The 26,913-nt window shown below is 44.2% G+C and overlaps 1 protein-coding gene across 1 annotated transcript; it reads right to left on the bottom strand.

The window, feature by feature from the left end:
- Positions 1-8,076: 8,076 nt before the first annotated feature.
- Positions 8,077-26,081, bottom strand: SNTN (sentan, cilia apical structure protein). The gene is made up of 4 exons (XM_075320685.1): positions 25,992-26,081; positions 16,751-16,791; positions 15,426-15,565; positions 8,077-9,282 (listed from the first exon to the last, which is right to left on the bottom strand). Exons 1-4 carry the CDS (start codon positions 26,000-26,002, stop codon positions 9,124-9,126), a joined length of 351 nt encoding a protein of 116 aa, XP_075176800.1. The 5' UTR covers positions 26,003-26,081; the 3' UTR covers positions 8,077-9,123.
- Positions 26,082-26,913: the final 832 nt, after the last annotated feature.

Here is a 26,913-nt window from a genome sequence, read left to right as displayed (position 1 = left end):
GGTGCAGGAGAAAGGCAGAGACCACCAACCGGGTGGGGGACCAGACGCAGCCAGCTGCGGGAACCACTACCATCATCTTGGTTTAACAGAGACTTGTGTGTGTCAATCACCGTGAGTACAACAGTGCCCTCGGGCCGCGCACTGCCCTGCACCGCCACACACCAACACCTGCCTCCCCAACGGGTCCCGGGGCCATCCCCCCTACCCTGTCACAAACTTAACTAAACCACGGCCCCGGCCTTTAGCCTACGTCCCCTCCAAAGCGCCAGTCCCCTTTCAGAGCGAAGTGACCCCAGGTCCGGAGGCGCTTGAGCCACCCACAGATGAGCCCGGATTCGAGCGGCTCGGCTGCAGCTGAGTGCGGGGCAGTACAGGCACATGCATGGTCTCTTTCACTATGATTGTATATGAGGCAGATGCATGGTCTTCTTTCATTATGGTTGTATATGAGGCAGATGCATGGTCTTCTTTCATTATGGTTGTACAGTACATGAGGCAGATGCATGGTCTTCTTTCACTATGATTGTACATGAGGCAGATGCATGGTCTCCTTTCACTATGATTGTACATGAGGCAGATACATGGTCTCCTTTCACTATGGTTGTATAGAATTTTCTTGGGAATTATAAAGCAGATAATTACACTGAACTTGTAGAATGCCATCTTCTTTTGTCACCTTGGCTGTACAATGAGTATCAAGGTGCATAATCTCCTCAACTACTTGAATTGTTTTCTAGAAAACCTTGGTGACCTAAGATTCCACCAAGATTTATTAACTATAGAAGAAAGATACCTTCTTGATGGCCGCTGCTCTATGCAAAGTGATTGCCCTGATGCAACTCACCAGAGGAAATCTGTAAAGCGCTGCTTTTACGAGGCATCTCAGTAAATGAACACTGTATCAATGACAACTTTTTTTGGCATGTTTAATTCTTATTGTTATGTAAATTCTTTAGAAATAAAATAAATTTAAATAACTTAAAAACAGAATAGATATCTCAGGCATCAATTTACTTGTTTCCCAGTGTTATCTATCTATCTATCCCTCTATTTATCTATCTATCTATCTATCTATCTATCTATCTATCTATCTATCTATCTATCCCTCTATCTATCCTTCTATCTATCCCTCTATCTATCTATCTCTCTATCTATCTATCTATCTATCTATCTCTCTATCTATCTATCTATCTATCTATCCCTCTATTTATCTATCTATCTATCTCTCTATCTATCCCTCTATCTATCTATCTATCTATCTATTATCTATCTATCCATCTATCTATCTATCCCTCTATCTATCTCATTCTTTTTCTATCTATTTATCTATCTATCTATCTCATTCTTTTTCTATCTATCTATCCCTCCAGCTATCTATCTATCTATTTCATTTTTTTCTATCTATTTATCTCATTCTTTTTCTATCTAAGTATCTATCTATCTCATTCATTTTCTATCCATCCATCCATCTATCCATCATCCATCCATCTATCTATCCATCTATCCATCCATCCATCTATCCTTTCATCCATATATCCATCCATCCATCCATCCATCCATTTATCGTACCTTTGTATCATTTGCTCTTCACTATGTTTCACGATTCATGATTTTACCTTTTGTATTTGACCATATTCTGAATATACATGTTCTGTAGTTCGGTGGTGACTTCTGTGATAAATTCTATGAACTCCATGAAGTCAACCTCTCCATCTCCATCCAAATCCAGCATCATCATAGCATCATCCTGAAAGATAGAATACGTCATTGAATTAGTAGTCCCATGATAATGAACATAATGGCGGACACAGACAGAAAAGGGGAATTGTCCAAAAACAATATATTGGCCCTTCACAACCAAAAAGCTCCTCAAAATGCACAATTCCCCCTGCTTTGGAGGTACTAATGGGCCCCAGTGCAGCTGCACTGGTTGCACTGGTTTCACTGGTTGCACCAATGATATTTCCGCCCCTGAATGAACATATGAAGACCTCATGATCGTTCCTCACAGCAGGATCATATAATCAAGAACATTTTCACATCTTTTGTCACAAAAGCTTCATTTCAATGACTAACCCTCCTCTGGTCAATATCTCGGACCGTTATCTTAGGTGCATTTACACTGTGATTACTTTGTACATCGGGAGCATTTTCTTATGTTTCCTCCTTTGGTTAGGTCTTTATCCGAGAATCCAATTATCACCACTCCCCAATCTGGTGATCTGCCATATGATAAGGTGCTGATAGACAATGATATATGATGGCAAAATAACACATGGGCGGCACGGTGGCTCTGTGGTTAGCACTGTTGATTTGCAGTTTTGGGTTCGAAACCCACTAAAGACAACATCTTCATGGGCCTCTGGTTTCGGACGTGCTCCAAGGACACACAGATTGAGAATTTAGATTCTGAGCCCTGATGGGGACAGTGTTACTGATGTACTGTATGTAACGTGCTATGGAATTAATGGCTCTATATAAGTGAATAAATATTATTATAGGATCCCTTAAATAGAAAATGTTATGGTGTCACCAACCTGTTCCATTGGATGATGCCCCTATACAGCTCCAAAATAACCAAAAGCATAAAATAATCTAAAAACAGTGAGACACAATGAGTGATACTAAAATACTTTTTCCGATGGTCACAAGCCTTGGATGTTGGGCACCTATACCGACCCCTTTCTATTGGTTTCTTACATTTTGCAATAGCTTAGCCTATTTTCATTGAATTCCTGTGTTATTGATGCTTAAGGTACCACGTGGAGTTTGGATGCACAAGTAGTGACAAAGCTCAGATAATTAGCACATGGCCATTAGTATCAATGGAGAATCGGCGTTGGGAGCTCTTGAGCGTTGACGCACAACGATGAGTGACTTACCCGGTAGCAGCAGGGCAGCTCACTTGCCAGTAATACGGCCAATTCAGACCGGTTCAGTGCTAAATTATCTCCCTCATTGGCTGAGTATTTGTGAAAGACCCCGAGGAGGTTGTAGACTGCAGATTCCACCACCGCCATGTCTCAATCCTTGTTCATCTCACTTTGCGATCTCAGATGAAGCTCCAGCGTGATGGTGACCCAAACTTCCTCCGTCACCGGCTCCTCTTTCTGTCTTTGTTTATTGCGATGAAGGAACTTGGTAAAACTGTTGATAATTAATGAATCGGACACTCCCTGTGCACAGGGTGATGCTTGTAAGACATATGGCTGCTGGTTTCATGTTCCTCCAGTGGATGACGTCCAAACACCTACACAACCCAGGAGGACGTCTGAGGAGACGGACATCAGTGATATTATCAGAAGATGGTTCATATTGTGGTCAAATCCTGTTCTTTCTTGACAGGTATAAGATCCCCCCCGATGTATAACATATGGCCCCTCGCTCCCATTGTATAACATCTTCCCCCCCCATTCCCCAGTATATAACATTCAGCCCCTCACCACTCAATGTATAACCTCGACCCCCCCCCATGCCGTCTTCCTTTTCTACTATGTGACAGACCAGCCAATGGTGCAGAGCTCACTGATAGCAGTGTATCCTGTCATAGGAGCCACTGGGGTATCTCCTGTGATTGATATTGTTGAGAGGTAGAAGGAACCGCAGCAGCTCAGCCATGAAGTGGAGACCCAGTAAGTTGCCGTAACGTTTCAGAGCGGGGGGCCGAGGAGCAGAGGGCAGAAAAACTCTGCTGACCCCATAACTGCAGAGTCCACCAGACCTTCCCTGGTCACATCAGCTCAAACACTGCACCTGTCAGGAGCTTCATGGCTGAGCAGCTACAGCAGTTGTACATCTCCAAGCACAATGGTGAACCGTACATCACCAAGCACAATGCTGAGCAGTACATCACCAAGCACAATGCTGAGCCATATATCACCAAGCACATTGCTGAGCCATACATCACCAAGCACAATGCCGAGCTGTACATCACCAAGCACAATGCCGAGCCATACATCACCAAGCACAATGCCGAGCTGTACATCACCAAGCACAATGCTGAGCCGTACATCACCAAGCACAATGCTGAGCCATACATCACCAAGCACAATGCTGAGCCATACATCACCAAGCACAATGCTGAGCCATACATCACCAAGCACAATGCTGAGCCGTACATCACCAAGCACAATGCTGAGCCATACATCACCACGCACAATGCTGAGCCATACATCACCAAGCACAATGCTGAGCCGTACATCACCAAGCACAATGCCGAGCCGTACATCACCAAACACAATGCTGAGCCGTAGATCACCAAGCACAATGCCGAGCCATACATCACCAAGCACAATGCTGAGCCGTACATCACCAAGCACAATGCTGAGCCGTATATCACCAAGCACAATGCTGAGCCATACATCACCAAGCACAATGCCGAGCTGTACATCACCAAGCACAATGCCGAGCCATACATCACCAAGCACAATGCCGAGCTGTACATCACCAAGCACAATGCTGAGCCATACATCACCGAGCACAATGCTGAGCCTTACATCACTGAGCACAATGCCGAGCCGTACATCACCAAGCACAATGCTGAGCCATACATCACCAAGCACAATGCTGAGCCATACATCACCAAGCACAATGCTGAGCCATACATCACCAAGCACAATGCTGAGCCATACATCACCAAGCACAATGCTGAGCCGTACATCACCAAGCACAATGCTGAGCCATACATCACCAAGCACAATGCTGAGCCATACATCACCAAGCACAATGCTGAGCCATACATCACCAAGCACAATGCTGAGCCGTACATCACCAAGCACAATGCCGAGCCGTACATCACCAAACACAATGCTGAGCCGTACATCACCAAGCACAATGCCGAGCCATACATCACCAAGCACAATGCTGAGCCGTACATCACCAAGCACAATGCTGAGCCGAACATCACCAAGCACAATGCTGAGCCATACATCACCAAGCACAATGCTGACCTGCACACCACCAAGCACAATGCTGAGCCGTACATCACCAAGCACAATGCTGAGCCGTACATCACCAAGCACAATGCTGAGCCATATATCACCAAGCACAATGCTGAGCCGTACATCATCGAGCACAATGCTGAGCCATACATCACCAAGCACAATGCTGAGCCGTATATCACCAACCACAATGCCGAGCCATACATCACCAAGCACAATGCTGAGCCGTACATCACCAATCACAATGCCGACCTGCACACCACCAAGCGCAATGCTGAGGTGTGCATCTCCAAGCACAATGCTGTGCCGTACATTACCAAGCACAATGCTGAGCCGAACATCACCAAGCACAATGCTGAGCCCTACATCACCAAGCACAATGCTGACCTGCACACCACCAAGCACAATGCTGAGCCGTACATCACCAAGCACAATGCTGAGCCGTACATCACCAAGCACAATGCTGAGCCATATATCACCAAGCACAATGCTGAGCCGTACATCACCGAGCACAATGCTGAGCCATACATCACCAAGCACAATGCTGAGCCGTATATCACCAACCACAATGCCGAGCCATACATCACCAAGCACAATGCTGAGCCGTACATCACCAAGCACAATGCCGTCCTGCACACCACCAAGCGCAATGCTGAGGTGTGCATCACCAAGCATAATACCGTGCCGTACATCACCAAGCACAATGCTGAGCCGAACATCACCAGGCACATTGCTGAGCCCTACATCACCAAGCAAAATGCTGACCTGCACACCACCAAGCACAATGCTGAGCCGTACATCACCAAGCACAATGCTGAGCCGTACATCACCAAGCACAATGCTGAGCCATATATCACCAAGCACAATGCTGAGCCGTACATCACCGAGCACAATGCTGAGCCATACATCACCAAGCACAATGCTGAGCCGTATATCACCAACCACAATGCCGAGCCATAGATCACCAAGCACAATGCCGAGCCATACATCACCAAGCACAATGCCGAGCCGTACATCACCAAGCACAATGCTGAGCCATACATCACCAAGCACAATGCTGAGCCATACATCAGCAAGCACAATGCCGACCTGCACATCTCCAAGCACAATGCTGAGCTGTACATCACCAAGCAAAATGCCGAGCCATACATCACCAAGCACAATGCCGAACCGTACAATGCCAAGCACAATGCCGAACCGTACAATGCCAAGCACAACGCTGAGCCATACATCACCAAGCACAATGCTGAGTGTCGGATGGAGTGGTGTGAAGCCGCCACCATTGGACATGTGGAGGAGACTTGTTTTGTGCAGTGACAGCTCAGTGCTCTATTTGCATCTGATAGATGAGTCTGGGTTTGGGGAATGCCAGTAGAACATTACCACCTGACTGCATTGACTGTACAATTTGATGGTGGAGCGATAATACTTTGGACTTATTTTTCATGGGTTGGCCTCAGCCCCTTTGTTGCAGTGAAAAAACATATTTAGGCTTCAGCTCAACTTATATTAGACGATTGAAGCTTCAGCTTTGTGGGAACAGTTTGGGTGTGACATTGGCTATCGTCACTTCTCACGGCAAGCCATGAGACAAAGAAGTCAAGAAGTCCAGGGTCAAATACTGAGAGTGTACATCAACGTCAGAGAGGCAACTCACAAAAGTAAGCAGGTCAAAGTCTGTGATCAACAATCAAAACAGTCCGGATAGAGACAAAGGGGCTAGGCAAACAAATAGTCAAAGGCAAGGTCCAAGGTCTGCACCCAGCAAGAGATCAGAAGAGCAAACCATGAGGCAAACACTCCACACTGTCTGCCAGCTAAATAGTCAAGATGTCACCTTGAAAGGTGACATCTATGACATCTGGAGAAAGCCCAGTAGGTCAAGCCCATGGTTTCTCCGACCCATCCAACACCTTACGGATGAACTAAAATTGGGTTTGTGATCCCGGGACTCTCCTCAACATCAGTGTGTGACCTTACATACTGTATGCTCTTCTGGATGAATGGGCAAAAAAATCCCCCAGACATCTCCAAAATCTGTTTCCCAGAAGAGTGGGAGCTGTTTTACCTCTAACTTTATATTCAAGGGGTTGCCTACTTCTTGATAACCCTAATAAATAAAAAGTATACCTACCTCCTAAACGGCCGCTGTTCCTCTGCTCTGAGCGCTGTGTCCCCCGGTAAACTCATGATATGCAACATGAGCGTTGCGGCCTCACACTTCCGTCAGATGGCAATTATGCAATTTTGTTATTTTATTAAACATACATAGGAATACAAAAAACAGGTTTTAAGGATGACAATTAGACTTACGTCCTTCCAAATTCAGCCTATTATCTTGCACCGTGCAGTAGAAGCCAGATTTCCTTTACGACTGCAAATATGAATATATCCCTGGATCTATGATCAATCTGTCACGAGTGTGTTACATGTGACAGTCATGTGGTTTCTGTCCATAGAAGGTCACAGCGTTTGGCTGCGCAGAATGCTCCCTGACTTTCCATTGTTCCTGCTGTCAGTATGCATTGGTATAGGTAGCTTTCCTGCTGGATTCAGCGCTCTCCCTTTTGGACCCAGCAGGACCTCGCCTTCCACCCAGCTGCTGATCATCAGCATTACCTTGGTGCTTAAATACCCCTTCCTTCCTTGGGTTGGTGCTGGTGATATTTTCAGTTCCTTCAAGCCAATTGTTGCAAGCAGGTGGCTTGCACTCATCTGTGGCATTGTTGCTGAAAGCTCTGCTGAACTTCCACCTGAGTCATCTGTGGATAAGTAGTTCATGCATTTTCCCCCTGTGTGTCCTCCTTGTGTCTTCTATATTTGTTTAGTGGGGTTGGCAAAGAGCTTATGCCACCCGTTCCCTATTTAGGGTCCAGCCCAAGGGATACCTGGGCTTGGCGCATAGGTGCAGAACCTATCTAGGGTGGTGAGGGACCCCGGGACCAGCGGTAGGTTTGTTCAGGGGTCACCATCTCCCCCTTCCCTAGACACAGGGTTTCCTTTACCTTTTGCCATGTGCTTTGTACTTCCCTGTAGCTAACATGACACAATCTCTAGTAATCTAGTAGTCATAATTTGTAATATTACACACAAGAGAATAATCCAGTCCCAGATTGAAATCTTTTAATGAATTTACCATAACTTCCCCCGGCAGAGACTTCTGTAGGCTCACAGCTGTGACAGCCAGCAACCACCATGATGACTATCCAGCACAGAACTGAATCGCGTTGTACAGTATATATAGTGATGTCTGTCTGTAGTGCTGATCAAAACGGTCCGTTTGTTATATTGACCGCCACAGGGGTGTATCTGGGACAGACAACTTGGACATGTGCCTACAAAACATTTTGTCTTGGCAGAGTCTCGATGTTCAGGGCATGGCGGAAGCACATAAAGTAAACATTTGCCCCAGTGAAACACAACCTAACTGTGGCGCCAGGCAACCATAACTTTCTTGAGATGTTTACAGTTGCCCCTATCCCAACAAGAACGTTTCCTCAGCAGGAGAAGCTTTTTGTAGGACGTCTTGGGGAGATATAGGCATTAGACTCCAAGACATGACTTCATGACCCTAGGATGGGCTAATAATCTTGATGGTGTGGGACAAACCATTGTGGAAACACGTGTGCCTCGTATCGCAAGTTCCATACGTCATCATACCAGACATAAATGCTCTTGAGAGCGTGTAAACAACCAGGTATCCATGGTAATGACCACTAATTAACTATCTATGACTATATGCGTGGTCGTAACCATGGATACCTAAGGTCCTGCAATGCCCTGACATAGTGAATCAAAACAACTACACTACATTTCTAATTGGATGGATTGGCTAATATTATTATTATTACACCTACTACATATTGGGACAGGATCTTGGAGATGGGATTAACCCTTTATTGTCGGGGGTCCAAGAAGTCACACACCGAACGCCTATGGACATTAATGCCATAGTCTTGGAGAACCATATAAAAAACCCCAGATCGAGTGACTTGGACCTACAGACATAGAAGAACGAGGCTGTATAGTTATGGAATCGCTTCTGACATTTTAGAGATGTGATTAAATAGTTGACCTGGATTCTCTCGTACAGATTTGGGGCTGGAAAAGAACATGGGGTCTGTGACTGGTCGGGTTGTTTTGGTGTTGCGATGACAGGTTTAGTGCCCAAAAATCCTCATTTTTATTTGGTATTTTTCGATTGGCGGATTTCAGTGAACAGGTCGGACATCAGAGTCACGCTGAGCAGGAGAATCATGAAGTCTTCAAAATCCATTTGTCCTTTGCTGTCATCCTCCAGATCTTTTATGAGCTCTTTGTATTTTGGTTTTGTTTCTTGACCCTGTAATAAAAAAAGATATGTCCATAATTGCATCCGAATGACGTGTCTTTAATGAAAAAAATGATAAATGTGACATAAAGAGACAGCTACTCTCTACCTGAAACCTAATTTAGAATAGGTGGTGATAGATATCATTCAGCTAGTCAATTGACTTTAGTAATGACAGTAATAGGTGGATCCATCACTTACTTAAAAAAAACCTTCTGTAAAAATCCCTGATCTCCCCTCATTCTGCTATTCTTTTCCTTTTTATTCTGCGTTGCTCCATTGCAGAGATATTCACATTTGTTTCTTCTGGAGCACACTATGTGAAATCTCTACTTGTAGACCAATTGGACATTTCTTCAGATACTTCTATGGGAAGGTGTGCTTTCGCCCCCGTCCAAGATGCCAATGGGCACATGGCAGCATTGGCTAAATCAATTGCTGCACTGTGATTGGCAGCATCTGGGAAGGAGAGGTGAAAGTGTATAACCCCCTCTGAAGAGAAGTATATTTCAAGCAGAGATTTCACATACTGTGCTCCAAAAGCAATGTGTCAATATCTTTTCAATGGAGTGAAGCAGTGCCAAATGGAAAAGAGGAGCACAATCAGGGATTTTTATAAGGCATTTAACTTTTTTGAGCAACTGATATCTCAGGGTTCTCAAATGCTGCATGCAACTCACGGGTCACATGTGGTCCCTGAGGCTGCTTCATGAGGCCCGAAGGCAATGTAGACCCGTTGATCATGGTGGCATGGTCCAGGGGGCCACTGACATCATCATTTTATATTAGTTGAATGTGCTACTGGCATTAGTATTGCTCTGCAGAGAGCTTCAATTGAAATAAAGCACTGTCAGCCCCCACAACTGGACCATGATCATCAAGGGGTCTATGGTGCCTGCAAGTCTATATATTTATATATATATATATATATATATATATATATATATATATATATATATATATATATATATATATATGTATGTATATATATATATATATATATATATATATATATGTATATATATATACAGTCATATGAAGAAGTTTGGGTACCCCTATTAATGTTTACCTTTTTTCTTTATAACAATTTGTGTTTTTGCTATTTCAGTGTCATATATCTAATAACTGATGGACTGAGTAATATTTCTGGATTTAAATGAGGTTTATTGTACTAACAGAAAATGTGCAATCCGCATTTAAACAAAATTTGACCGATGCAAAAGTATGGGCACCCTTATCAATTTCTTGATTTGAACCCTCCTAACTACTTTTTACTGACTTACTAAAGCACTAAATTGGTTTTGTAACCTCATTGAGCTTTGCACTTCATAGGCAGGTGTATCCAATCATGGGAAAAGGTATTTAAGGTGGCCATTGCAAGTTGTTCTCCTATTTGAATCTCCCATGAAGAGTGGCATCATGGGCTCCTCAAAACAACTCTCAAATGATCTGAAAACAAAGATTATTCAACATAGTTGTTCAGGGGAAGGATACAAAAAGTTGTCTCAGAGATTTAAACTGTCAGATTCCACTGTGAGGAACATAGTAAGGAAATGGAAGAACACAGGTACAGTTCTTGTTAAGTCCAGAAGTGGCAGGCCAAGAAAAATATCAAAAAGGCAGAAAAGAAGAATGGTGAGAACAGTCAAGGACAATCCACAGACCACCTCCAAAGACCTGCAGCATCTTCTTGCTGCAGATGGTGTCAATGTGCATCGATCAACAATACAGCGCACGTTGCACAAGGAGAAGCTGTATAAGAGAGTGATGCGAAAGAAGCCGTTTCTGCAAGCACGCCACAAACAGAGTCGCCTGAGGTATGCAAAAGCACATTTTGACAAGCCAGTTACATTTTGGAAGAAGGTCCTGTGGACTGATGAAACCAAGATTGAATTGTTTGGTCATACAAAAAGGCGTTATGTATGGAGGCAAAAAAACACGGCATTCCAAGAAAAGCACTTGCTACCCACAGTAAAATTTGGTGGAGGTTCCATCATGCTTTGGGCTGTGTGGCCAATGCCGGCACCGGAAATCTTGTTAAAGTTGAGGGTCGCATGGATTCAACTCAGTATCAGCAGATTCTTGACAATAATGTGCAAGAATCAGTGACGAAGTTGAAGTTACGCAGGGGATGGATATTTCAGCAAGACAATGATCCAAAACACCGCTCCAAATCTACTCAGGCATTCATGCAGAGGAACAATTATAATGTTTTGGAATGGCCATCCAATTCCCCAGACCTGAATATCATTGAAAATCTGTGGGATGATGTGAAGCGGCTGTCCATGCTCGGCGACCATCAAACTTAACTGAACTGGAATAGTTTTGTAAACAGGAATGGTCAAATATACCTTCATCCAGGATCCAGGAACTCATTAAAAGCTACAGGAAGTGACTAGAGGTTGTTATTTTTGCAAAAGGAGGATCTACAAAATATTAATGGCACTTTTATGTTGAGGTGCCCGTACTTTTGCACTGGTCAAATTTTGTTTAAATGCGGATTGCACATTTTCTGTTAGTACAATAAACCTCATTTCAATCCAGAAATATTACTCAGTCCATCAGTTATTAGATATATGAAACTGAAATAGCAAAAACCCAAATTGTTATAAAGAAAAAAGGGTAACATTAATAGGGGTGCCCAAACTTTTTCATATGACTGTATATATATATATATATATATATATATATATAATGTATGTGTGTGTGTATGTGTATGTATGTGTGTGTGTGTGTGTGTGTGTGTGTGTGTGTGTGTGTGTGTGTGTGTGTGTGTGAAGAACTGCACAATAGGAACCCTTACTACAGGATGGGGACCATAATATAGATATTACAAGATAAGTACCTGGTTGGAGACATTACTACAACATAGGGACCAGGATGAGCACATTAATAGAAGAAGGAGACCAGAATGTGGATATTGCTACAAGAAGGGGAGTAAGATGGGGACATTACTACAAAATGACGACCAGGATGGGGACATGCTACAAGAAGGGGACCAGGATGGGACATTACTTCTAGAAGGGGACCAGGATGGAGACATTACTACAAGATGTGGACAAGTATGGGGACATTGTTACAAGAAAAATACCAGGATTGGCACATTACTACCAGAAGGGGACAAGGATGGAGACATTACTACTAGAAGGGGACCAGGATGGGGCCATGTTACAAGAAAAAGACCAGGATGGGCACATTACTTCCAGAAGGGGACCAAGATGGAGACATTACTACCAGAAGGGGACAAGGATGGGGACTGTGCTACAAGAAAAAAGACCAGGATGGTGACATTGTTATAAGAAGGGGGCAAGAATAGGGTCATTATTAAAAAATGAGGATCTGGATGGAGATATTACTACAAAAAGGGGACCAGAATGGGGACATTGCTACAAGAAGGGGATCAGGATGGGCTCATTACTACAAGATGAGGACCTGGAGGGGGACATTAGTACAAGATTGGGACCAGGATGGGGACATTACTACAAGATAGGGACCAGTATTGGGACAGTACTAGAATATGGTGACAAGGATGGGCACATTACTGCAAAAAAGGTACCAGGACTACCTAATCCAATTATTTTTTTGCTCCAAAAGTCCAATGGTGCTCCTTCCCTTCTGAGCACTGCCATGCGCCCAAAAAGTAGTTTTCTACCAGATATGGGTATCAGTGTACTCAGGAGGAGGTCAATTTTTTCCTGTTATTCTTATAAAAATGAAAAATTTGAGGACACAGCAACATTTTTGTGGGGAAAAAAATGTATTTTCAATTTTTGTAGTTCAATGTGATAAAATTCTGTGGAGCATCTCTGGGTTGAAAGTGCTCACCACACATATCTAGATAAATTAATTGATGGGAATAGTTTCCAAAAAATAGGGTTACTTGTGGGGTGTCTCCACTGTTTAGACACATCAGGGGCATCCGCTAACGATTCCAGCCAATTTTGTATTCAAAAAGTCAAATGTCGCTCCTTCCCCACTGAGCCCTGCTGTGCACCCAAACAGTAGTTTTCCACCACATATGGGGTATCAATGTACTCAGGAGGAATTGGACAACAAATGATATGCTCCATTTTTTTCTGTTACTCTTGAGAAAATGCAAAATTTTTGTGGGGAAAAAGATAAAAATTGCTTTAATTCCTTTGAAGTACCTGAAAAATTAAAAAAACGTCTTGGGTGTGGTTTTGAGCACTTTGATGGGGCAGTTTTTAAAATGGTGTCAATGTTGGGTATTTTCAGTCACATAGGCACATCAAAGTCACTTGAAATGTGATATGGTCCATAAAAAAATTGGTTTTGTATATTTTTTTTGGAATATTACATCCCAAACTCTCAATACAAGTATATGAGAGCCAGAACAAGGACAGAACGAGGCCAGAAAGAGGCTCTCATAGACTTGTATTGAGTTGTGACCTCTGACGCTGTCCATGAAACACTTGACCAGCCGGCAGGTCACAAAGTGCTTGAGACTAACCGAAGTGTTGGTGATAGAAGATGAAGATGTCGGAGAGTGAGTATGAGACTAGAGGCATTGGACTTTGATTTATAGCACCACTCCAGCTGTGAAATTTAAAAAAAAAAAAAAACACACACTTTGGAGTGGTGCTTTAAAGAAATGTCCAAAAATTATCCCACTTTTACATTTATGGTCTGTGCAAAACATTGACTTGTACTGATGCATGGAGTGGTGGAGTGGTGCTTTAAATAAATGTCCATAAATTATCCCATTTTGACATTTACGATCTGTGCAAAACATTGACTTGTACTGATTTAGGGAGTGGTCGAGTGGTGCTTTAAAGAAATGTCCAAAAATTATCCCACTTTAAAACTTATGGTCTGTGCAAAACATTGACTTGTACTTATGTATGGAAAAATGTCCACAAATTATCCTACTTTGACATTTACAGTCTGTGCAAAACATTGACTTGTACTGATGCATGGAGTGGTGGAGTGGTACTTTAAAGAAATGTCCATAAATTATCCCACTTTGATATTTACGGTCTGTGCAATATATTGACTTGTACTGATGTATGGAGTGGTGCTTTAAAGAAATGTCCAAAAATTATCCCACTTTGACATTTACAGTCTGTGCAAAACATTGACTTGTACTGATGTTTGGAGTAATGGAGTGGTGCTTTAAAGAAATGTCAAAAAAAATTATCCCACTTTGACATTTACAATCTGGGCAAAACATTGACTTGTACTGATGTATGGAGTGGTGGAGTGGTGTTTAAAGAAATGTCCAAAAATTATCCCACTTTGACATTTACGATCTGGGCAAAACATTGACTTGTACTGATGTATAGAGTGGTCGAGTGGTGCTTTAAATATATATACAAAAATTATCCCACTTTGAAAGTTATGGTCTGTGCAAAACATTGACTTGTACTGATGTATGGCGTGGTGGAGTGGTGCGATAGAGAAATGTCCAAAAATAATCCCACTTTGACATTTACGGTCTGTGCAAAACATTGACTTGTACTGGTGTATGGAATGGTGGAGTGGTGCGATAGAGAAATGTCCAAAAATTATCCCACTTTGAAACTTATGGTCTGTGCAAAACATTGACGTGTACTGATGTATGGCATGGTGGAGTGGTGCTTTAAAGAAATGTCCAAAAATTATTCCACTTTGACATTTACGATCTGGGCAAAACATTGACTTGTACTGATGTATGGAGTGGTGCTTTAAATAAATGTTCATAAATGATCCCATTTTGACATTTATGGTCTGTGCAAAACATTGACTTGTACTGATGCATGGAGTGGTGGAGTGGTGCTTTAAAGAAATGTCCAAATATTATCTCACTTTGAAATTTACGGTCTGTGCGAAACATTGACGTGTACTGATGTATGGAGTGGTGGAGTGGTGTGATAGAGAAATGTCCAAAAATTATCCTACTTTGACATTTATGGTCTGTGTGAAACATTGACTTGTACTGATGTATGGTGTGGTGGAGTGGTGCTTTAAAGAAATGTCCAAAAATTATTCCACTTTGACATTTACGATCTGGGCAAAATATTGACTTGTATTGATATCCGGCAGATGTCACCAATGAATATCTAGACTGCCGGTGATAGGCTGGGTGCTGGCATTGGCTCGGGTACATGGTACGTGGTAGTCCTGGTACACATTGTCTATTGAACCCAATTAATTACCTGTGTGAAGTTCTGGAACTGTGTAGGCAGCAATTCCTTCACTTCTCCCTTGCTGACTCTTCCATCGTTGTCTGCACATGAATTATACACAAGGACGGCCGTTGCGATGGCTTTCTCTAGTTCGGAGCCTTTCCCCAGTGCTAGACAGAAGATAATAGGAGACAATGAGAAACTATTTTTAATCTCTTCGCTGAAGAATTGTTACATAAGGTATAATTATTTCCAAAATCTGTCAATCAAGATGCACTAATTGCACAGCGCTAGTTAGTCACAATGTGAAGATCTCTTGTTGTGTAACGCAATGCACTTTGAATTAAATCATTACGGCTCGTACCAGAAAAATATTTCTTTTTGTCGAAAAGTTATTAAATTACTTAGTTTCTTTTTATTTAAAGCACGGGGACACGAGATGACCTTGAGTGATGGGTATATTTGTCGCCATCAACTTTGCTCTGATTTATGAAAAAAAATAATAACATGTAGCGCCTTTTCTTTATAGTTTTGATTAATACATCATTTTATGTATTCAAAGACCAAGCTATGGTTACTCTCTGTGGAGTCTGGTCCTGCAGTCATGTATTATTCCCGCCCGTCTGACTCCTCTTTCTGATCTTCAGCCCATAGCACAGAGGGGAGACTCACAGAGTAAAGGCAGCTTTACACGCAGAGACATCCCTAGCGATGTCGCTCGTGAAAGCACCCGCCCCCGTCGTTTGTGCATCACAGGCAAATGGCTGCCCGTGGTGCACAATATCAGTAGTACCCGTCACACGTACTTACCTTCCTAACGACATCGCTGTGGCCGGCGAGCAACTCTTTTTTAAGGGGGGTTGGTGTGCCGTCACACAGAGGGGCGGAGACCAGCCGCATTAACGTCACGCCCACCTCGTTGCTGGAGGACGCAGGTACGTTGTTGTTCGTCGTGTCACACGTAGCGATGTGTGCTGCCTCAGGAATGACAAACAAACCTGCGTCCTGAATGAGCAACGACATTTTGAAAATGAACGACGTGTCAACGATCAACAATTTGGTGAGTATTTGGGATCGTTAGCGGTCCTCGTAAGTGTCACACGCAACGCCGTCGCTAACGAGGACGGATGTGCGTCACGAATTCCGTGACCCCGACGAGATCTCATTAGCGATGTCGCTCTGTGTAAAGCGGCCTTAACACATAGCTGCAGAAACTGACTACATGCAGGGTTTGTTTGTAGTCTGTTACCATGGAGGCATATAGTTCAGCTACATCTGCATAGGCAAAATAAATAATAAAAGAAAAATAATAAAAAATAAAAATATTAAAATAATGAAAAGAGAGGTAGATTTACCTTTGATAGAGGCTAGTTGCTTGGAGATTGGAACTGCATTGCTTTGAAAAAAATACATTTGCTGAAGTGAATAAGCATCTATGAACTGGGACAGTACTAAGATGTAATGCAGAAAGAACTATAAATCATAGATTTTATTAAAGAGGACCTGTCACTAGGTCAAAAGTGGCCAGTTCATGCTTTTAATTTATTTCCATGGCCCTCCTGAGTAATATATAAATAAATATAAATGAATATATATATATATATATATATATATATATATATATATATATATATATATGTCCTATTTATATATATATATATTGTGAGACTGTGACCGGGGTTATCTATGACGGCCGGTATGTCTCGCCCCGGTTGTGCTCACTCCATGATAGAAAGTAAATCCACTCTAGGGTTAATGCTGTTTCCCTACAGGCTGAAGGAAGGGTTAAATGGAAACAGGAACAAGGGCAGGTGTGCCGGGTGTGAGGGAGTGAACAGAACTCCCTGAGTTCTCAGCTGGAGAGGCACATGTATATTGTTGTGGATTTTTGTTTGGACATTAAACCGTGTGCTGTGAACCTTAATGCCTGGATCCCGTGTCTTCTGCTGCGCAGCCGACCACGCTACCTCACATATGGTGGAGAATGCGGGCATGCCAGCCCGGTGAGGTGTAGCTTCCATTTCTGGTGACCCGGTAGCACATGTCCTGGATTCAAGCGGCTATACTACAGCCCAAACCCGGCAACGCCATGGAGGACATACTAAAGCAGCTGGCTCAGGCTACTGCACAGCAACAACAGATGAATACACACCTGATCCGGACGTTGGATCATCAGCAGCAACAGCACCAGCAATCCTTGAAATTGCAGGAACAGAGGCACCAAGAACAGATGGTCCTCCTGGCCAAGTCGATCCGTGCCGGACCGGCAGCAACAACCCCGGGACCGGGTGACGACGGCAGCGTCCGGAAAGCGGTGAGACAAGCGTTGCAAAAGATGACCCCGGGGGATGATGTGGAAGCATTCCTGGCGGTGTTTGAGCGGGTGGCCGAGCGGGAAAAGCTGCCGACCCCCCAGTGGGCTGAGGTATTGTCGCCCTATCTGACGGGGAACCCCAAAAAGCGTACCTGGACCTCTGTACCGAGGATGCCATTGACTATGTGACCCTGAAGGCCGAAATACTGGCTCGGTTGGGGGTGAATACCTATGTACGGGCTCAGCGGGTAAATCAGTGGTACTATGAGGAAGCCAAACCCGTACGCTCCCAGGCCTATGACTTGTTGCATCTTGTAAAAAAGTGGTTGCAGCCTGACACTCTGAGCCCGGCGCAAATGGTGGAAAGGGTAGTAGTGGATCGTTTTGTGCGCACTTTACCCGTCACCGTTCAACGGTGGGTAGGACAGGGTGACCCGAGTACCCTGGACCAATTAGTGTCCCTGGTAGAGCGGCATGTGGCTACGCAGGACTTGATACGGGACACTGAGACTTTGCGTACTGCCCGTCGGTCCGGCCCCTCCAAGCCTAGGGCCAAAGACCCACCGCTGACAAGGTACAGGAGTCCCCTACCGTCCCGTCTGAGGCCGCGCCCGCCATTCCTGAGGTCCGGAAGGTTCTGTACCCTAAACGACAACCCGTCAAGGGGGTTTCCCTCCCCATTAGATGTTGGCGGTGTCAGCGGGTGGGACATATGGAAGCCCAGTGTCCACTCACCACGGAGCCCATGGATTGTGGGGTTACCCGGCGGGGTTCAATGTATGCTCAGGTGGTGTGTACCGCTGACCTGGTCTCCCCAGAGACGGAGCCCCACTTGTGCCAAATACAGGTGAATGGATGTCCGGTTACAGGATTGTTGGATTCCGGAAGCTTAGTGACCCTTGTGCGATCAACCCTAAGGGCTAAAGTAAAGGCCACCGGACGTGCCGTGGGGGTGGTTTGCATACATGGGGACCGCCGAGACTATCCCACGGGGATTGTCACCATCACAGCACCTTGCGGTCAGGTGCAACATGAGGTGGGACTTCTTAACACTCTTCCTTATGACGTAATCCTAGGAAGGGATCTGCCCTATTTTTGGACTTTATGGAGGGGACCCCCTAAGTCCCCTCAGATATTGATCAGTCCGGGACCTGAGCCCTACAATCCTGAATCCGGGACACCTGCCGTAGGGGTCACCATGATAGGGACAGAGTGTGAACCCGATAGGTCACCCCTAGAGGTATTGGCAGGAGAAGCTGAGATGGTCGAGCCTATCCCGGAGTTGGAGGCGTCCCCGGATACGTTTGGGACAGCCCAACTCCAGGACCCTACGTTAATACATGCCCGGAGTCGGGTGACAGTAGTTGACGGGGTGGCACAGCTGCCCGGTGCCCAGGTAAGGTACCCCCATTTCGCTCTTAAGCAAGATTTACTCTACCGGGTAGATGAAATACGGGGCATGGGGGTAGAACAGTTGGTGGTGCCCCAGCCGTATCGCCGGCGGGTCCTCGACTTGGCTCATAAACACCTGGTGAGTGGCCACCTAGGGGTCAAGAAAACGCAGGAGCGAATATTGCAAAGGTTCTATTGGCCCGGGGTCTTTGGGGAGGTAAAACGGTTCTGCGAAACCTGCCCGGAGTGTCAGCTTACCGCATCCGTGACCCATTTTCGCAGTCCGTTGGTACCGTTACCCATTATAGAAGTCCCTTTTGAACGGATAGGGATGGATCTGGTGGGGCCCCTCGTAAAGTCCGCTCGAGGGCACCAACACATCCTAGTGATAGTTGACTATGCCACCCGGTATCCCGAGGCGATACCTCTCAGACATACTGTGGCGAAGCTTATAGCTCGGGAGTTGTTTGCTGTGTTCTGCCGGGTGGGGTTGCCCAAGGAGATCCTTACGGATCAGGGGACCCCATTCATGTCTAAAGTGACCAAAGAGCTGTGCCGGCTACTCCAGATCAAGCAGTTGCGTACGTCTGTGTATCATCCTCAAACGGACGGTTTAGTCGAGCGGTTCAATAAAACCCTGAAAACCATGCTCAAAAGGGTGATTTCAAAAGACGGGAAAGACTGGGATATGATGCTTCCCTATTTGATGTTTGCCATCCGTGAGGTGCCACAGGCATCCACGGGGTTTTCGCCTTTTGAATTGTTATACGGGCGACATCCCCGGGGATTGTTGGACCTGGCAAAGGAAACATGGGAGCAAGAGCCCACCCCCCATAAAAGTGTGATTGAACACATTTTGGGTATGCAGAACCGCATAAGCGCGGTCATGCCAATTGTGAAGGAGCATTTACAGGAGGCTCAGGCCGCGCAAAGCGGCCGCTACAATAGACAAGCCACCGTGCGGACCTTTAAACCCGGGGATCGGGTGTTGGTATTAATCCCCACGGCGGAGAGTAAATTCCTGGCTCAGTGGCAAGGCCCCTACGAGATAAAGGAAAGAGTCGGGGTGGTTAACTATAAAGTATTGCAGCCCGGTAGGCGGAAACCTGAACAAATATACCATGTCAACCTATTAAAACCTTGGCAGGAACGGGAAAGCCTGATGGCTGTTTTTTCCCCATCTCCCTCCTCTTCGGGTCGTTCACATCCGGCTCCAGCGACCTCCGGAGAGGACGAACCGGAAGTAAGGATTGGAGAAGCCCTCACCAAGACTCAGAGGCGAGAGGCCAGACGGCTGGTTCAGCAGAACCCCGATGTCTTCTCCGAGCTGCCCGGTAGGACCAGTCTGATACGACATGATATTGTCACCGAGCCCCACCTGAAGGTACGCCTGAAGTCATACCGGGTACCGGAGGCTCGACGACAAGCCATATCGGAGGAAGTAAAGACAATGTTACGCCTGGGGGTCATCGAAAAATCCCGGAGTGAATGGGCTAGTCCGATTGTCCTAATACCAAAACCCGATGGCTCCTTAAGGTTCTGCAATGACTTTAGGAGATTGAACGAAATATCCAAGTTCGATCTCTACCCCATGCCCCGGGTGGATGACCTGATTGATAGGCTGGGACAGGCGCGATATTTTACCACGCTCGACCTGACCAAGGGGTACTGGCAGGTGCCACTGACGGAGTCCGCCAAGGAGAAAACCGCTTTTGTTACGCCGGAGGGTCTCTTCCATTATGTTGTCTTGCCTTTTGGGTTACATGGCGCTCCGGCCACGTTCCAGAGGTTGATGGACTTAGTGCTGGAACCCCACCAGGCGTATGCATCAGCGTACCTTGATGACATCATTATTTACAGCTCCGATTGGCAGACCCACTTGGAACAGGTACAAGCGGTGGTGGACGCGCTTCGAACAGCCGGATTGACAGCCAATCCCAAGAAATGTGCATTGGGACTCACGGAAGCCCGCTACTTGGGCTACGTGATAGGCCAAGGAGTGATTAAGCCCCAAATTAACAAGGTTGAGGCGATCCAGAAGTGGCCTAGACCCCTGACCACGAAGCAGGTTAGGGCCTTCCAGGGTATCGTGGGGTACTACAGGAGGTTTGTAAAGGATTTTGCGGGACTATCAGCCCCCTTGACGGACCTTCTCAAAGGCAAGAAGTCCGTCATGGTGCGCTGGACTCCGCAGGCCGAGGACTCCTTCCGGGCCCTGAAGGAGGTCCTGTGCGGACAGCCCGTTCTTGTACACCCTGATTTCCGGAAGGAGTTCATAGTACAGACTGACGCCTCGGAGGTCGGCCTGGGGGCAGTGCTGTCTCAGGTGGTTCAGGGGGAGGAACACCCCGTCACCTTCTTAAGTAGGAAGCTCACCCCTCCCGAGCGTAATTATAGCGTAGTGGAGAAGGAGTGCCTGGCGATCAAGTGGGCCTTAGAGTCCCTACGCTATTACCTGCTGGGACGGCAGTTTCGCTTGGTGACGGATCACTCTCCACTGGTCTGGATGAGGTCCGCCAAGGAACGGAATGCCCGGGTTACCCGGTGGTTCCTTTCTCTGCAGAACTTCCGGTTTACGGTTGAACATAGGGCCGGTGGGTTGCAGGGCAACGCCGATGCCTTGTCCCGCGGCCCGTGTTTGATGGCGGGAGTTCAACCCCGCACGCTTGAACTGAGGGGGGGGGTATGTGAGACTGTGACCGGGGTTATCTATGACGGCCGGTATGTCTCGCTCCATGATAGAAAGTAAATCCACTCTAGGGTTAATGCTGTTTCCCTACAGGCTGAAGGAAGGGTTAAATGGAAACAGGAACAAGGGCGGGTGTGCCGGGTGTGAGGGAGTGAACAGAACTCCCTGAGTTCTCTGCTGGAGAGGCACATGTATATTGTTGTGGATTTTTGTTTGGACATTAAACCGTGTGCTGTGAACCTTAATGCCTGGATCACGTGTCTTCTGCTGCGCAGCCGACCACGCTACCTCACAATATATATATACACCGCTCAAAAAATAAAGGGAACACAAACAAGAAAATGGTATTTTAGTGTTCCCTTTATTTTTTTGAGCGGTATATATATATATACATATATATATATGTTTATTTATTTTTATATTTATTATTTTTTTAACTTTTAAGTTCATCATACAGTTCCAAAGATATAAACCTTTTAATTTTGTGCTAACTTTCATGGTCTTTATGAAGGAGGCGTAGCTCACAGGCTAATTACGCAGAGCAGACTGAAGACAGGCCCATGAGGATCCCTGTAAGCCACACCCATCTTGTAAAGACCATATAAAAAAGCAATAAAGAAAAAGGCCCATAATTAGAGATGAGCGGCTCCATGAAAGTTTGATTTAGAATAAAGTTCGGTTTGGGATCCAGACTTGGCCTGAACTTCAATGGAAGTCACTGATTGGGCAATTTGGGTCTCCGCCCACAAGCAGCCAGGCATAAACTTCTGGGGAAGGGTGGGCGGGGTTTTTTCGATTGTTTTGGTGCATACTACATCCGATGATGCTGTTGGGCACACTGTAGTGCTGTTTATTTATGGACTGTACTACACTGATATTTGGGCACTGTATAGCACTATTATTGTTGGATTCTATGATATTGTACAGTACTATTAATTATGGACTGATTGGCACTGTTATTCAAGCACAATGTTGTACTATTATTTATGGATTGTACTACACTGATATTTGGGCACTGTATAGCACTATTATTTATGGATTCTATTGCACTGCTATTTTGCCACTTTATACACTGTGTGCAGAATTATTAGGCAAATGAGTATTTTGGTCACATGATACTTTTTATACATGTCGTCCTACTCCAAGCTCTATAGGCTGAGAGTCAACTACCAATTAAGTAACTCAGGTGATGTGCATCTCTGTAATGAGGAGGGGTGCGGTGTAATGACATCAACACCCTATATAAGGGGTGCTTAATTATTAGGCAACTTCCTTTCCTTTGGCAAAATGGGTCAGAAGAGAGATTTGACGGGCTCTGAAAAGTCCAAAATTGTGCTATGTCTTGCCGAGGGATGCAGCAGTCTTGAAATTCCCAAACTTTTGAAGCGTGATCACCGAACAATCAAGTGTTTCATGGCAAATAGCCAACAGGGTCGCAAGAAGCGTGCTGGGCAAAAAAGGCGCAAAATAACTGCCCATGAATTGAGGAAAATCAAGCGTGAAGCTGCCAAGATGCCATTTGCCACCAGTTTGGCCTATTTCAGAGCTGCAACGTTACTGGAGCATCAAAAAGCACAAGGTGTGCCATACTCAGGGACATGGCCAAGGTAAGGAAGGCTGAAAACCACCACCTCTGACCAAGAAGCATAAGATAAAACGTCAAGACTGGGCCAAGAAATATCTTAAGACTGATTTTTCTCAGGTTTTATGGACTGATGAAATGAGAGTGACTCTTGATGGGCCAGATGGATGGGCCAGAGGCTGGATCAGTAAAGGGCAGAGAGCTCCACTCCGTATCAGACGCCAGCAAGGTGGAGGTGGGGTACTGGTATGTCTGGTATCATCAAAGATCAACTTGTGGGACCTTTCCGGGTTGAGGATGGAGTGAAGCTCAACTCCCAGATCTACTGCCAGTTTCTGGAAGACAACTTCTTCAAGCAGTGGTACAGGAAGAAGTCACTATCGTTCAAGAAAAGCATGATTTTCATGCAGGACAATGCTCCGTCACATGCATCCAACTACTCCACAGCGTGGCTGGCCAGTAAAGGTCTAAAAGATGAAAAATAATGACATGGCCACCTTGTCACCTGATCTGAACCCCATAGAGAACATGTGGTCGCTAATAAAATGTAAGATCTACAGGAAGGGAAAACAGTCCACCTCTCGGAACAGTGTCTGGAGGCTGTGGTGGCTGCTGCACGCAATGTGGATGGTAAACCGATCAAGCAATGACAGAATCTATGGATGGTCGGCTGCTGAGTGTCATCATAAAGAAAGGGGGCTGTATTGGTCACTCATTTTTTGGGTTTTGTTTTTGCATATCAGCAATGTTTATTTCTAAATTTTGTGCAGTTATATTGGTTTACCTGGTGACAATAAACAAGTGAGATGGGAATAGATTTGGTTTTTATTAAGTTGCCTAATAATTCTGCACAGTAATAGTCACCTGCACAAACAGATATCCTCCTAAGATAGCCAAATGTAAAAAACCCACTCCAACTGCCAAAAATATTAAGCTTTGATATTTATGAGTCTTTTGGTTTGATTGAGAACATAATTGTTGATCAATAATAAAAAAAACCCCACTAAAATACAACTTCCCTAATAATTCTGCACACGGTGTAGTACTATCTTTTATGAATAGACTGTATGGCACTTTTATTTGAGCAAAAAATAGTATTTTATTTTAGAACACTGTGACACTGTTACTTGGGCACTATACTATACTATTGTTCATGGACTCTATGGTACTTTTATTTGGGCAATGTATATAATACTATTATTGTTGGACTCTATGATATTGTACAGTACCATTATTTATGAACTGATTGGCACTATTATACAAGCACAGTGTAGTACTTTTATTTATGGACTGTACTACACTAATATTTGGGCACTGTATAGCACTATTATTTATTGACTCTATTGCACTGCTATTTTGCCACTCTGCCGTACTATCTATTACAAATGGGCTGTGTGACACTGATATTTCTGCACTGTATAGTACTATTATTAATAATATTATTTATAAGCTCTATGACATTGTATAGTACTAATATTTAAAGACTGTATGGAACTGTTTTTTGAGCACCGTATATTTCTATTATTTATGAATTTTAAGACACTGTTAATTGGACACTCTATAGTTGTATTATTTAGTTTAATTACTTACGGCACTCTTATTTGGACACTGTATAGTTGTATCATTTACATTTATTACTTAGGACACTTAGTTGGACACTGTATAGATGTATTATTTAGTTTTATTATTTAGGACACTTATATTTAGACACTGTATAGCTGTGTTATTTAGTTTTATTACTTAGGATACTGTTACTTGGACACTATATAGCTGTATTATTTAGTTATATTATGTAGAACTCTGTTATTTGGACACTGTATAGCTGTGTTATTTAATTTTATTACTTAGGACACTGGTATTTGCACACTGTATAGCACTTTTGTTTAATGACTAAAACAATTATAAAAGTTCATTATACCTCATTATCTTATAATGCAAATTAAATAAAAAAACAAGCAAACAAAAACAAACAAACCATATTTTGTGTTGCAGCATAATAAAGTATTTTGATATTTGTAAACAAAAAAATTCCTGAGAATGTCAGACTTGTTGTTTTTTGGTCATTTTGCTTCCAAAAATTGAATAGAATGTGATCAGAAGGTTGTATGACCCCAGAATGGTCGTGATCTAAACTGCAGCTTGTATTGAAAAAAAATTAAAAAGTTGAAAAATAAAAAGTTACATCTCATGTAAGGTGAGGAGGAAACATTTTAAGCGAGGAGGACGACTGGGACAATGTCACCCATGGGCTTGGAGTCGGAGAGAACAGATTGGAGCAATGGAAAGAAACTAGTGGGGTAAAGTTAATTTCCCATAACTAGAAATTAAAAATATATATTAGATATTATGTATATTAATAATAATAATAATAATAATAGTTATATATATATTATAATATTTTATACATATATTTATATATAAAATAAAAAAATATATTATATGAATATAAAATAAAACATAAAAATAAGTAATAATTAAAATAAAAGTTGCACTGGGGTCCAGAAGCTTCAGCTTACACCCGATTGAATAAAAGATGAAAAAGGTCTGAACAGATCCTCTAAGTGATAAGCAGGTAAAGCAGGGACACGGTGACGCAATCGGAGTTAACTCCTTCATTACCTCTTTGGCATTTTTCAATACAGGATGGAGTTCTGCTCCTCCAGGATCTGAAGCACTAAAAGAATAATTCATAAGCGATCGCCCGGCTCTCGGAGGTTTGTTTCTTTTTTTATTTAATAGATTTTTGTTCACTTGGTAACTTTGCTAAGCAACGAACGCATCAAACAGTATTGAATGAGATGAGTGTACACAGCACATTAATTCTGTTAACAGGGCACGTCCGGGGTTTATTTAGCCGGATTTATAAAGAAGAGCAAACAATGTTGTTACACAATCCCAGTGCTCAGGGCCGGCCGCAGAATGGTACGGAACAATGTGCATCAATAAATGTGCCCAGAGCAGAAGCCTCGCGCTGTCCGAGGCCTAATGACTGTGTAATGAAGATGGGAAGAAGACTCTTCTTTATAATTTGCTCCAGGTCTCTCATATCTGACGGTGCCTTCTCTTCTCTCCTCCCTTCTCCTCTCCTCTTCTCTTCTCTTCTCTCCTCTCTTCTCCTCTTCTCTCCTCTCCTCTTCTCTCCTCCCTTCTCCTCTTCTCTTCTCTTCTCTCCTCTCCTCTTCTCTTCTCTCCTCCCTTCTCCTCTTCTCTTCTCTCCTCTTCTCTCCTCTCCTCCCTTCTCCTCTTCTCTCCTCTTCTCTCCTCTCCTCCCTTCTTCTCTTCTCTTCTCTCCTCCCTTCTCCTCTTCTCTTCTCTCCTCTCCTCTTCTCTCCTCTCCTCTCCTCTCCTCTCCTCTTCTCTCCTCTCCTCTTCTCTCCTCTTCTCTCCTCCCTTCTCTTCTCTTCTCTTCTCTCCTCCCCTCTTCTCTTCACTTCTCTCCTCCCTTCTCCTCTTCTCTTCTCTCCTCTTCTCTCCTCTTCTCTCCTCCCTTCTCCTCTTCTCTTCTCTCCTCCCTTCTCCTCTTCTCTCCTCTCCTCTCCTC

This window comes from Anomaloglossus baeobatrachus, chromosome 8, assembly GCF_048569485.1.
Source record: "Anomaloglossus baeobatrachus isolate aAnoBae1 chromosome 8, aAnoBae1.hap1, whole genome shotgun sequence".
Classification (NCBI taxonomy): domain Eukaryota; kingdom Metazoa; phylum Chordata; class Amphibia; order Anura; family Aromobatidae; genus Anomaloglossus; species Anomaloglossus baeobatrachus.
The sequence above is the reverse complement of the archived record's forward strand: the minus strand, read 5'-3'. Positions and strand labels throughout refer to the sequence as shown.

What these genes read in the sequence shown, in the direction of transcription:
- SNTN (XM_075320685.1), bottom strand. An exon ending in GCAACTAGCCTCTATCAAAG is followed by an intron (nt 15,566 to 16,750) that starts GTAAATCTACCT and finishes TCTTCTGTCTAG; the next exon opens with CACTGGGGAAAGGCTCCGAA. An exon ending in AGTTCCAGAACTTCACACAG is followed by an intron (nt 9,283 to 15,425) that starts GTAATTAATTGG and finishes TTTTTATTACAG; the next exon opens with GGTCAAGAAACAAAACCAAA.